This window comes from Gouania willdenowi, chromosome 2, assembly GCF_900634775.1.
Source record: "Gouania willdenowi chromosome 2, fGouWil2.1, whole genome shotgun sequence".
NCBI lineage: Eukaryota > Metazoa > Chordata > Actinopteri > Blenniiformes > Gobiesocidae > Gouania > Gouania willdenowi.
This window is the reverse complement of record NC_041045.1, coordinates 3,652,457-3,665,786: the sequence shown is the minus strand read 5'-3', so window position 1 is coordinate 3,665,786 and position 13,330 is coordinate 3,652,457. Positions and strand designations below refer to the sequence as shown.

Here is a 13,330-nt window from a genome sequence, read left to right as displayed (position 1 = left end):
TTAATTTTGTCTTTTACACTTTTGTTGTATTTTTTGTAAATGTTTCTCTAATTTTGAGTGTATTTTAATGTATTTGCTTTGAGTGTCATTGGATGTCATATCTGCATCATTATTGTCGTTAATTTTTTTTTGTGATTTTGTGCATTTTTCTGTCTTACACACACTTGTTTTTTTAGGGTTCTTGTTATTTTGTTTATTATTCTGTTATTTTGTATATTTGTAGTGTTTTGATGTGAATGTGTGCATTTTGCCGTCTTTTTGTACACGTTTTTTTGTTTTTGTCATTTTGTGATTTTTAGATCACATGCAAGTAGAACAGTTACTTGTTTAAAATTGTACTCAAGTACAAGTAAAAAGTAGCTCAACTAAAATTTACTCAAAGTTTCCTTCACTCTCTATGGTTCTTTTTGGTAATAAATTTTGCAACGGTTCCCTTGCATACAGTAAACATCAAATGTAGAAACTTAAAAAGAATTCCCAAATTGTGTACAATTGGTAATTTACCACAAAAGCATCTGTATAAATTAAAAGAATTCGCAAATTGTACAATTATTTTTGAAAAAATAAAACAAGTTCTTAGCTGTTATGTATAACTACGTTCATGTGAACTCTAAAACTAAGAAAATAATCATTCAATGCTTTTTGGTGCAGCCCATTAGGTTTTTATGTGGTCATGATGTGATGCATTTGATTGTTGTTTGGTCATTTCAGAATAACACTTTATTCAGTAATTGTTAACTGTAGAAATGTTACATTACTTGTTTTTTTTAAAATACTAATTAACTATACTTTATTACAACAGCATAGTTACATGCAGTATGTAAAGATAATAAGTTTCCTGTGGCTATTGTATAAGTTACAGAAAAGGTGAAAAAAAAATAAAATAGATTGAGAAAGCTCTTTGGGTTGATGTGTGTGGCTCTTAAAAGAGCCGTTGTGTTGTTTTATTAAGTGATGGATCTTTACTTGGCCTTGGCAGCTTTCTCAGTCTTCTTGGGCAGCAGCACAGCCTGGATGTTAGGCAGCACACCACCCTGAGCGATGGTCACTCCACCCAGCAGCTTGTTGAGCTCCTCGTCGTTGCGGACAGCCAGCTGCAGGTGACGGGGGATGATACGGGTCTTCTTGTTGTCGCGGGCAGCGTTTCCAGCCAGCTCCAGGATCTCAGCGGTCAGATACTCCAGCACGGCCGCCAGATAGACGGGAGCACCGGCACCGACACGCTGAGCATAGTTGCCTTTACGGAGCAGTCTGTGGACACGACCCACTGGGAACTGAAGTCCAGCCCTGGATGAACGGGTCTTTGCCTTTGCTCTGGCTTTACCTCCGGTCTTCCCTCTGCCGCTCATTGTGAATTAGTTTATCTTCTAGACTTCAGGAAGAAACTGTGATTTCTGTCTCCGAGCTGCTGCGTTATAAGCACAAAAACGCGCGAAGGACTGAAACACACCAATCAGAGGCAGAGGAGCACACACAGGGGGTGTGGCCACCTCAGGTTCAGTAGTGACTCTTTTATTCCCCATAAAATTGTATAGTTTTTATTTGTGTTGATGTTACAATGTCTAAGTAGTCCAGATTAGGATTCCCGAGCTTTCAATAAAAAAATCGGCCATTTGTAAAAAAAAAACAATAATAATATCAGTATTTATCCATTTTATTTATAATGCCTGGATCTCTTTAGAAGAGAAACAACACAACATTAAGTACTTATTAAAACTAGATTGAACATAAGAAACATATCCACTCCTCTTTGATAAACACTTAAATTAAAAAAAAATGGTCGTTGTTTGGCTCAGACACTTTATCCTAGTTTTATGAAGATAAGTACACAAACATAAACTGTTCTACTTCTAGCCATTACATTAACAGCCCAGAGTAATATACACAAACTGATGACGGGACAAAATCCTGACTCAAAAAATGTCTAATGCACAAATGCAATTTTATTACAGTAAACAAATATTAACTTTTTTTTTTTAATCTATGTATATGCATTTTCTAATGAGACACAACAGTTGAGTTGAAATTAAAATAACCCTGCTCGGAACCATGGAGGTTTACAAAAAAATCTACTCTATCTTGATAAACATTTATAGAAATGGGCCTTGTTTGATTCTTTATTCACACTTTTACATAAGCACTTGTATAGTAGTAACAAACAAGTGCAGTGGACACTAAATGGCAGTTTAATATACACAACTGAAACTAGTAAAATGTAGTTTCAAGAAACATGTTTATAAAAGTACAAAATGTGGAGACTGATTATATGCATTGCATTTTTTAGTTTTGAGCAGGGACAAGAAAGAAATGAAAACAAAGCTTTGTACAAGGAAAGGAAACCCTGATGGCAAACAATTGCTTAAAAAGAAATGGAAAGAAAAAGTTAATAAATCAGTCGTTTCACAACTATGCAGTTTTATGTTGCTTTCTAGTGTAAATGGACTTTTGGAAAGTAGTAAATTTGTTTTAGATCTGACAGTAATGCTCTGTAGTAGTCGTGGGTGGCTCTTAAAAGAGCCGTTGTGTTGTTTAGAGGTGATCCAGGTTTACTTCGAGCTGGTGTACTTGGTCACAGCCTTGGTGCCCTCAGACACAGCGTGCTTGGCCAGTTCTCCGGGCAGCAGCAGACGCACAGCAGTCTGGATCTCCCTGGAGGTGATGGTGGAGCGTTTGTTGTAGTGAGCCAGACGAGAAGCTTCACCTCCGATGCGTTCAAAGATGTCGTTGACAAAGGAGTTCATGATGCTCATAGCCTTGGAAGAGATACCGGTGTCGGGATGGACCTGTTTCAGCACCTTGTACACGTAGATGGCGTAACTCTCCTTCCTGGTCTTTCTCCTCTTCTTTCCTCCCTTACCGGCAGCGGTCTTACTCACTGCTTTCTTGGAGCCCTTCTTGGGCGCTGACTTGGCGGGTTCAGGCATAGTTGTTCCTCGGTTGTTCCCAACTGACGAATGTAAAACTACCCCTTCACATCTACTGCCTTTATACAAAGTCTTTGCAGATTATGTTGGGCTGGTGTCTGTCTGTGATTGGCTGGCTCAGAAATGGTGCAGTGTGACTGTTACTGAATCAACCCTCACTGACCCCTTTTTTTTTTTTTACTTTTTTTTTTATTATAAATTTACAGTATTTTATTCTCTTCATAATTTTATGCTTTTCTTCTTTTTGCATTATTTGTGAAAGTCTGCTTGAATTATTTTATACAAAAACAAAACTGCATAAACATGTTTAACCGCCCATTTAACTGTATCATATTGAAGGTAAATAGCTAATATATATATATATGTGTGTGTGTGTCCACTTCCTTCAACTGAAGCCTGTATTTGTTCAAAATGGCGCGCAGACTAGCGCGTGCTCAAAGCGAGAACAAAGAATCACAAAAAAAAAGAGAAACAGGAATAAAACGAGGAACTAAACATGTGATCCTAATTTCAGTCTTTCAGAATCACTTTTCACAGGATATTTGTGATAGATCTGCTCTTTAAAGTGTTGAGACTTAAATATAATCAACAAAAAAAATAGATGAAACTAACTTTATAGGTGACACCAAACCATGTGTAATTGGAACGTCATCGACGTTCATTCAGGACAGAAGTTTATTCGCTATAATGGCGAAAATGTGTCGGAAGCCTTTTTAAATAAATAGAGTTAACACTAGTAACTATTAAAATAATTTAGGATCTTGAGATAATAGTAATAGTAGTTTATTAATGACATTGTGTATACATATTTATTCAGTTTCATCAATAAATTGAGACATTTAATATAAATCCATATATAGAATTATTGCTCTTATGTAGATGTGGGTGGTCCTTAAAAGGACCGTTGTTTGTTGTTAATAATAATGTTAGTTTATCCTCCAAATCCGTACAGAGTACGTCCCTGTCTCTTCAGAGCATAAACCACATCCATGGCGGTCACAGTCTTCCTCTTTGCATGCTCAGTGTAGGTCACAGCATCACGGATCACGTTCTCCAGGAACACCTTCAACACACCGCGGGTCTCCTCGTAGATCAGACCGGAGATACGCTTCACTCCACCGCGACGAGCCAGACGGCGGATCGCAGGTTTGGTGATTCCCTGGATGTTGTCACGGAGGACTTTACGGTGACGCTTAGCGCCTCCTTTACCGAGTCCTTTTCCTCCTTTACCACGACCGCTCATTGTTGCTGTAAAGATGATTCTAGACGAATGTGTCTATGTTTGTCCTACAGCGATTCTTACGTCTGCTCTGAGGACGTGGTTGTAGACAGGAGGAGGGTCTTTTCGTCCTCTAAGAGCTCATCAACAGCTCTTGACTGTCATCTTCTGGCCACTATATGCACACTTCAAATTATCAAAAAAAAAAAAAAGACTTCTTTCAGTACTATTACAACATCTATTCCATAACTGGCATCTAAACAGAAGTACATATGTTTATATGTGTATATATTCTGTTATTGCACCAATGTCTTCCCTCTTTCTCTCTGTAATGTGTACAGGCCCATGTGTCTTCATATCTTCCATTTTTCATGACGCTGTTTTATTAATCTGCTGCTGAAACACTAAATGTTCCCTTTGTGGGACTAATGACGGTTATCTTTATCTAAAAAACAAAACCCAGTACTCCACAAAACCATTAACGTAGCCCAGTAGCCCATCAACAACCATTTACCAACATGCTGCACCTAAAAAAAATTGTCAACTTGTACGCTTAACGCACACTAAATGTCAATTTTGTGCATAACAATTATTGAATATCAGAGAATATATTTACCTCAGTTTTTAGTAATGTGCATAACATGTTAGTAACAATTGAATAGGATGTTAAGGCCACAATATTGTTTATTTCATTAATGCAGTTTATTGACAACGGGTGGAAAAACTGTTGGATAAACATGTACAGTGTCTGAAATAGGCTTAAAAATGACTCAACATGTTGGAAATAGATTCATTAATGTTTCCAAGTACCCCCTACCAAGGGGTACACATACCCCTGGTTGGGAACCACTGGCGTGAGGTAAACTACCTCACCCTCATCACCTGACTTACTATTTTTCTAAATATGTATTTATTTATATTTATATACATATATGGTCTTGACAGGGCAGTTTTTTCCAAAAAATAAAAATAAAAATCCAATATATACTGATATTTGAGACAGCACTTTGAAAATACATATTATATATATACAAATTAGTAGAAGAAGAACTACGAAGCGTCACAATTAAAATAGACGAAGAAGAAAACCCCGGAAGTGGAGAGACACTCGCAAATCTCAGCAAAAAGAGCTTAAAAAAGAAAAGACGGGGATGTGATGGACCAGGAGCTGGCTGGACAGACTCGTGACCCCATGTGTATTACACGATGCACGACACACGATTTAGCTGAGACTCGCAACTCCCAAAAATAGACACAGGAGTAAAAATCGGCCAGTGTATGACTGCCTTTAGAAAGATACCAACATTAGTATCAGTAGATAGGCTAATCAGCCGTTACTGATAATGCGTAGATAATATCGTGCCTCGCTAATGTGTGAACAATTATTTTTTTTATCGTTTTCTTTTCCCACCCATTTCTGCACATGTATCGTCTTTTTTTTTTTTTTTTACTACTAAACATTTATAATCTGAACTCACAAAAACAAGATACACTGACAAGTTCCAACTTAGTAAGGCTTTTCAAGACAACAGTGATAAATTCAAAGGTTAAATGTTTGTGAAATTTATGCAAAAAGGTGAACATAGTTAATTTTAAAATTTAACAAATAAAGCCTGTGAATGTTAACATTTTAAAGTGATTATCTTCCACAATTCTATTATTGTAAACTTTTGTTGTTTGTTTTTGCACCAATATCTCAGTGACGACTCTTTTCTTTAGCTATAAAGTATATTACCCAGTGTAGTTTTAAACACTTTGTGATATGGATTTTTTTTATAAATAAAAATAAAATTGATGAGGAAACTGAGCTCTTAATAAACAAAGTGGTGGCTCTTAAAAGAGCCTTTGTTGGTGATAGAGATGTGGTAGAGATGCTCACTTCTTCTTGGCTGCTGCCTTCTTGGCTTTGGGCTTTGCTACCCTCTTAGCAGGAGCTTTCTTAGCTGCAGGAGCTTTTTTAACTGCAGGCTTCTTAGCTGCCTTCTTGGGGCTCTTCTTGGGACTCTTGGCGGCCGCTTTCTTGGCCGCTGCTGCAGGTTTCTTCGCCTTCTTGACTGGAGTTTTCTTTGCCGCTGCTTTGGGCTTTTTGGCAGCTGCGGGTTTCTTAGCTGCAGGTTTCTTCACCTTAGTTGCGGCTTTCTTTGCAGGTGATTTCTTCACAGCGGGCTTCTTAGCTTTGGCATCGGTGCTCTTGGCCAGTTTAAAGGATCCAGAAGCTCCGGAGCCTTTGGTCTGAACCAAAGCACCTTTGGCCACCAGGCTTTTAATGCCCGTCTTTATGTAGACGTTCTTCTTCTCCACGTCGTATCCTCCAGCAGCGAGAGCTTTCTTCAGAGCAGCCAGAGAAACTCCTTTCTTCTCATTGGAAGTAGCCACAGCGTCCAGGATTAACTCACTGACTGCTGGACCGGACTTCACCGGTTTGGCTGCTTTCTTCTTCGCGGGCTTTGGTGGAGCGGCGGGAGCGACTTCAGCCATTGTTAAAGTTCTCTTTGTCCGTTTGAACGAGATAAACACAGCGGGACGAGGATAGTGGGAAGTGTGAGCAGGAGGCTGGACTTAAACCCACCATGAGAACCGTAGAGACTCAACCTCGGCAGCAGAGCGGCTCTACTTGTGTTTTCTCCTTAGTAGAAAAACGGCTCAAAAAGAGAATTTAAGCAAAGTTACTGACTAATAAAAAAAGGAGCTCCTAGCAGACACGTTTGTCCTCATATTCACTTCATCTCCAGCTTTGATACTTTCTGCTTTTTTTACTGAGACCTCCGAATCTCAGCAAGTCACCTCGGTGATCCACGACTTTTTCTCCTTTTTACCTTTTAAAATACTTCAAGACGCAACAAAGCTTCTTGAAAATATGATTTCCAACTCAACAACATGTTAGTTCAGCCATTATAAGTGACTAAATCATCATGTTTACTATATTTGTGCTATGAATTGAAGGTTTGTTGGGAGCAGCAAACACAGTGATGGAGGTGAAAGTCTACTGTGTGAATGGATTGTAGTAATGTATAAACCAGAAATGGTTGATAATCTCATCCAAGGGCCACATTAAATATTATTAATAATGACCAACCTAAGCATTAATACAAGATAACACAAGGAGTTTGTGTAATTTTGATATTATTTTGTGTATTTTATGTAAGCTTATTGCCAGTAGTTTACAGATTGGTTCAATAAAATCATTTTTAAAGACAAGATGCAGAATAAATATGTAAAATATGCATACATACATAGACATGTATTGTAAACATTTTGTCAATATTTCTCATACTATAATAAATTATATATTACAATATCAATGACACGTTTAAACAATCCCAAACCTCTTTGTGTAGTTTACGTGAGTTCCTTGTGCTTTTGTGTGATTTTACTGTCACTTCACCCGACAGTCAGTGTGAAATTATGAATGTTTAGTTCATATATTAATTTAGTTTAGTTTATATATTTATATTGCAAAATAGTAGGCAATAGCTGGTGAATCTGAGGGTTGAGGTCAGTCTGTGGGGCTGCAGAAATACATCACCTTAAATAGAAAGGAGCAATCAAAAGTAGCAACAGTTCAACTATCAATCAGACCCAGAAAAAACTTTATTTATCCCCGTGGGGTAATTAGAAAAATATAATAAATTATAATCATTTGGAAGAAAGATGCAAATGAAAGTGTACAATAACAAAATACATGCTACTACATAAAATAGTGAATTGGTTTATTTCTGGGGCTTGGTTTATATTTACAAAATCAAACTGAATGCCAATATTTGTGAACTATTGTATGTCTGTGATCATCACAACAAACATGTTTATTTTGCAACATACAAGACAAAGACAACAGCACACCGACAGGTCACATGTCAAATGACGTTTACAATTTGTGTGTGTGGCAGGAGGGACAGTTGAGAAAAGCAAATAAGTGATTGCAATAGTTTGACATAATAGAGGAAGAACAATAGCTAAACTTACGAGTGAAGGAAATATGATCATACTTGAACTGGGGAGGGAAATGCATTAAGGCATGAAAAATGACAAAAATTTAAAACAAGCTGTAGTAAGGCAAAAAATTTAAAAAAGTTTTTTTTTCCTTTTAGACAAGACGTTTAAATCCCCAAACACTGGGGTGACAATGAATGAATTTACATTGTTATACATTTTAATGGATATTCAATTTTTAAATAAACACATTCAAGAATACACTACATTACATGTATGATTAACCTGAAACAAATGGATAAAAGAAAATGTAGACATTGTAAAATGTCATTACTAGAAGTTTCTCAATACTTTAGAATATTAGTTTTTCCAAGAGGGTCTTGCATTAAGTCTATATTAAAAACTACTGAAGTAATTGCATGTTTTAATAATTATTAAATAATTAATTAAATGTAGCATAATATTACTGAGGTGATGCAGCTCTTTAGTTTGATGTGTGTGGCTCTTAAAAGAGCCGTTGTTGTTGTGTATTGTTGTTGTTAGATGTTTAAGCTCTTTCTCCACGGATGCGGCGGGCCAGCTGGATGTCTTTGGGCATGATGGTGACCCTCTTAGCGTGGATGGCGCACAGGTTGGTGTCCTCGAACAGACCCACCAGGTAAGCCTCGCTGGCCTCCTGCAGAGCCATGACGGCGGAGCTCTGGAAGCGCAGGTCGGTCTTGAAGTCCTGAGCGATCTCTCGGACGAGGCGCTGGAAGGGCAGCTTGCGGATCAGCAGCTCGGTGGACTTCTGGTAGCGACGGATCTCTCTCAGAGCCACGGTACCGGGCCTGTAGCGGTGAGGCTTCTTCACTCCGCCGGTGGCCGGGGCGCTTTTACGGGCAGCCTTGGTGGCCAGCTGCTTCCTGGGAGCTTTACCTCCGGTAGACTTACGGGCGGTCTGCTTGGTTCTAGCCATTGTTCAGTGTTTCTTCTCGCTGACTGAAGAGAAATGAATGAGTTTCAGCGGAGCCGAAGCTGTTTTTCAACACTGCGGCAGGCTGTGAAGCGGCGCGTGGCTGTGACGTTCCGGCTGCTGATTGGTCCTCAGTGTGCGCAGCTGATTGGACAGAAGTCTGTTCAAACTTTATCTCAGACTGAGCGGGAAACTAAGAGTTTAACGGATTTCATTCTTTTACTATTGATCACATCAAGTAATAAACCAAGAGTTAAGGCATTTCCCATTAAATATTTAGGAACAAAAAACATTTCTGGGTTGTTGTTTTACGAGGCCCCTTTGAAAGGATTTTATTCTTAAATATAAAAAGAAAAGAAAAATAAATATTGCTCTAAAGAGTAATGTTTTGTATAATTTGTTAATTAATGCAGGAACCAAAAATAGAACCTTTGGAGAGATTTTGAGAGAATGCAAACTGTTTTGTTCTTTTTTTTTTTTGTGATAAACGGACTGAAGGTTAACTCTGGGTATTATAGCTCCTCCTTTAGAGTGCAGCAGTAATCCAGCGGCTCATTGATCAACAATGCCTCAGTGTGTGCAGTTTATTGGATTGAAGTATGTTTTAAGAAACAGAAAACCACTTACTACTCATCACATGAAGTCGTTTTCAGAAGACTGCAGTACTCAGTTAAATACATTGGCTTTTTTGTGTGAGACGGTAGATTAACCATTAATAATTTCAGCAGATAACTATCGTGTTTCATGTGAACTTGTATTAAGAAAGTCGTGCTCATTAGCATTTGTTGTGTTAATGTTAGATCTTTACTTGGCCTTAACAGCTTTCTTGGTCTTCCTGGGCAGTAGCGTAACCTGGGTGTTCGGCAGCGCGTTGTAAAATTGTAATAAAAGCAATTACTTGCGTGTATAACCAATGAGCAATTTTACAAACATTAAACCTCAGCAGTAAGAGTATTTTATTTTTATTTTTTTTTTCAATGCTTACGTTTTGTTCTCTTGAAATATTTGTAGAGCATTTGTTAAATACAATATCCTCCTGGGCTCAATTAAATTGTTAAGATCAATTAAGTAGTGGACATGCTTATTTTACAAGTATAAATTAATACAGCAATATATTAATACATTTTTCATTATTTAAATAGATAGTAATGCTCTGTAGTACTAGTGGGTGGCTCTTAAAAGAGCCTTTGTGTTGTTTAAAGATTTTCCAGGTTTACTTGGAGCTGGTGTACTTGGTCACAGCCTTGGTGCCCTCAGACACAGCGTGCTTGGCCAGCTCTCCAGGCAGCAGCAGACGCACAGCAGTCTGGATCTCCCTGGAGGTGATGGTGGAGCGTTTGTTGTAGTGAGCCAGACGAGAAGCTTCTCCTCCGATGCGTTCAAAGATGTCGTTGACAAAGGAGTTCATGATGCTCATGGCCTTGGAGGAGATGCCGGTGTCAGGATGGACCTGTTTCAGCACCTTGTACACGTAGATGGCGTAACTCTCCTTCCTGGTCTTTCTCCTCTTCTTTCCTCCCTTACCGGCAGCGGTCTTACTCACTGCTTTCTTGGAGCCCTTCTTAGGCGCTGACTTCGCAGGTTCAGGCATGGTTGTTCCTCAGTTGTTCTCAACTGACGAATGTGAAACTACGCCTTCACATCTACTGCTTTTATACAAAGTCTATGCAGATTTAGCTGTGCTGGTATCTGTCTGTGATTGGCTGGCTCAGGGGTAGGGGTGGGGGTCCTGTTACTGAGCTAATCCTGAGCTCTTTTTTTTTTTCATCTGCAGTTTAAACTGAGCCTTACTCACACATCTAATAAGTTTATATCACTTATACATTTACAAGAGTTTCAACTAGCTTTGCTTGTGTCCTTTTTTACAAAAACAAAACTGTATAGATGTAATAAAACAAAAACTTTTCCAAACATGTATAACGGGAATAAACCATGTATTGCTTAATGTAACGTCAGGGTTTTGTAATTCATTCAACTTTGTCCAATGATAACCATTTAATGAATTGTCATGCAGTGAAATTATTATAAAATTATTGACCTGTATCATATTGATGCTAAACAGTTATAAATACATATGTAAAATAGAGCGTCTCCGTCCTTCTGAAGCCTGTCTTTGTTAAAATGGCGCGCAAATCCAGCTCATGTTCAAAGCGTTTCAAAATAACTTTTCACAAAATATTTGTGGTAAACCTACTTTTACAGTGTTGAAGTTTTGGTCTGATAAAACAAAAATCACTAAGTTTAACTTTGCAAGTGAGACAAAACCACGTGTAATTAGAATGCCATCAGTGAAAATTCATTTTGTGTATTTTTTGTATTATTTGGTTTTGTGTATTTTGGGTCATTTTCATATTTTTTGCTTGGTGTATTTTTCTGCAATGTATGGTTTTTTTAGGCAGTTTCTGGAGCGTTTTTGTATATTTTTGTGCATTTCTTTTGTGTAGTTTTTGTATAAATTGTTTCTTAAATTTTATCTCACTTTAGTGTATTTTTTATTATAAATACCTTATGTGTTTGACTCACTCCTGATTATCTTGTGTTACGTGTAATTACAATGCCATCAATGTAATTCAGGGCAGTTTTACTAGCTAGTTACAAATTGGCTTTAGAACACAATGATATTCTAGCATGATTTAGAGACATTGTATTTGTAATACTGGGATGTTTAGCAGTGAGATTTCATGTTTTACTTTAATGGTTTGAGTTTTTAAGCGATATTGTGTGTACTAATTTTTTACCATTTCATGAACATTGAAATAAGATCTTTATGAAACAATTATGTAATTCATGTATAGGATAGAAGCTCCTATGTAGATGTGGGTGGTCCTTAAAAGGACCGTTGTTTGTTGTTAATAATAATGTTTGTTTATCCTCCAAATCCGTACAGAGTGCGTCCCTGTCTCTTCAGAGCATAAACCACATCCATGGCGGTCACAGTCTTCCTCTTTGCATGCTCAGTGTAGGTCACAGCATCACGGATCACGTTCTCCAGGAACACCTTCAACACACCGCGGGTCTCCTCGTAGATCAGGCCGGAGATACGCTTCACTCCACCGCGACGAGCCAGACGGCGGATCGCAGGTTTGGTGATTCCCTGGATGTTGTCACGGAGGACTTTACGGTGACGCTTAGCGCCTCCTTTACCGAGTCCTTTTCCTCCTTTACCACGACCGCTCATTGTTGCCGTAGAGATTATTCTAGACGAATGTGACTCAGCTATATTAGCAAAGGAACTTAGCTCTGAACTGAGGACGTGATAGTAGACAAGGGCGGATACTTTCTCCCTCTGTGCATGTATTGTATATATCAATTACCAGCTCGTTTCTGCCACCTACCGACTCACAGTAGAAACAACAGTCCTACAAGTTGTATTACAGTCATTTTAGTGCTCTACTTTCTGGATCGAAACTCTATGAAACACATTGTCAATGTAAAATTCACAATAAAGTTTTCATTTTTAATCTCAAATTGTTGAAAGAACTCTTAATTTCTCCAATATCTGGAAAATGTCCCTTAAATTATTCCACGAATTTTTCCCAAATTCCCAAAGATCAAGGAAATTTAAGTGCATTTATTGAACCCATTGTTATTGAATAAATGAAATAGAATTTCTTTATAATATAATTTTGTTTTGTTTTTTCCAGACACACGCATAAGCCCCTTTTCAAAATACTTTTAATTCTTGTAAATTAATAATAAAATTTTGAATTTAACATTGTTATCGTGATTTATCTTGTTTATTGTGGGAAATAATATAATGTAAATCATTTCTACAGTCCGATTATTGACCCCTGCCAAACACCTGAGACTGATTTAATGCTCTCAATGGAATGAATGTTGAATTTTCTGCATTGGATGGTTTAGTCATTTTAATATTGTATTATTGTATCAATGGGTTTTGAATTTGGAATTTGACTTGTTGTCCAACAATCATCCATCATAACATGTAGTTTAAATATTTATTTATCTATTTGTTTTTGGCATTACAGCAGGAAAGTTTTAGTGTTTATATATTTTTATTTTTTCCAATTACAATGCTGTGTCATATTCGTCATGAAATCACAAAAGGCTTGGTTTAGGAGGGTAAAATAACTTAATTCTATTGTGCATAACTGGGACCTCAAAATGTAGCACAATATGGCTGAATTTATTCATTTGTTTGATTGGAAATGTTCATCTAAAAAATCTGAATTCATAAACATAGCAATTTTTTAATTTTTTTTTTAACAGTTACGCAAATAGTTACTTTCCTTGGTAATGAGTTACTTTTATTATAGAATAATTCAGTTATTAACTCAGTAA

General features: G+C 37.4%; 4 protein-coding genes and 1 pseudogene across 4 annotated transcripts; all 5 read right to left on the bottom strand.

Annotated features, from left to right (window-relative positions):
* Positions 1–955: 955 nt before the first annotated feature.
* On the bottom strand, positions 956–1,349 carry LOC114476743 (histone H2A). The gene has a single exon (XM_028468615.1). It carries the CDS (start codon positions 1,347–1,349, stop codon positions 963–965), a length of 387 nt encoding a protein of 128 aa, XP_028324416.1. The 3' UTR covers positions 956–962.
* A 398-nt stretch (positions 1,350–1,747) lies between these two features.
* Positions 1,748–2,943, bottom strand: LOC114475566 (histone H2B 1/2). The gene has a single exon (XM_028466494.1). It carries the CDS (start codon positions 2,922–2,924, stop codon positions 2,547–2,549), a length of 378 nt encoding a protein of 125 aa, XP_028322295.1. The 5' UTR covers positions 2,925–2,943; the 3' UTR covers positions 1,748–2,546.
* Positions 2,944–3,855: 912 nt separating this feature from the next.
* Positions 3,856–12,206, bottom strand: LOC114478521 (uncharacterized; annotated as a pseudogene).
* Positions 6,013–6,658, bottom strand: LOC114478462 (histone H1.10-like). Its single transcript, XM_028471563.1, has one exon. It carries the CDS (start codon positions 6,619–6,621, stop codon positions 6,019–6,021), a length of 603 nt encoding a protein of 200 aa, XP_028327364.1. The 5' UTR covers positions 6,622–6,658; the 3' UTR covers positions 6,013–6,018.
* LOC114478503 (histone H2B 1/2) lies at positions 9,975–10,637 on the bottom strand. Its single transcript, XM_028471614.1, has one exon. It carries the CDS (start codon positions 10,617–10,619, stop codon positions 10,242–10,244), a length of 378 nt encoding a protein of 125 aa, XP_028327415.1. The 5' UTR covers positions 10,620–10,637; the 3' UTR covers positions 9,975–10,241.
* Positions 12,207–13,330: the final 1,124 nt, after the last annotated feature.

Coding starts and splice junctions, on each gene's coding strand:
- LOC114478503 (XM_028471614.1), bottom strand. CDS start 10,619: ATGCCTGAACCTGCGAAGTCAGCGCCTAAGAAGGGCTCCAAGAAAGCA.
- LOC114476743 (XM_028468615.1), bottom strand. CDS start 1,349: ATGAGCGGCAGAGGGAAGACCGGAGGTAAAGCCAGAGCAAAGGCAAAG.
- LOC114478462 (XM_028471563.1), bottom strand. CDS start 6,621: ATGGCTGAAGTCGCTCCCGCCGCTCCACCAAAGCCCGCGAAGAAGAAA.
- LOC114475566 (XM_028466494.1), bottom strand. CDS start 2,924: ATGCCTGAACCCGCCAAGTCAGCGCCCAAGAAGGGCTCCAAGAAAGCA.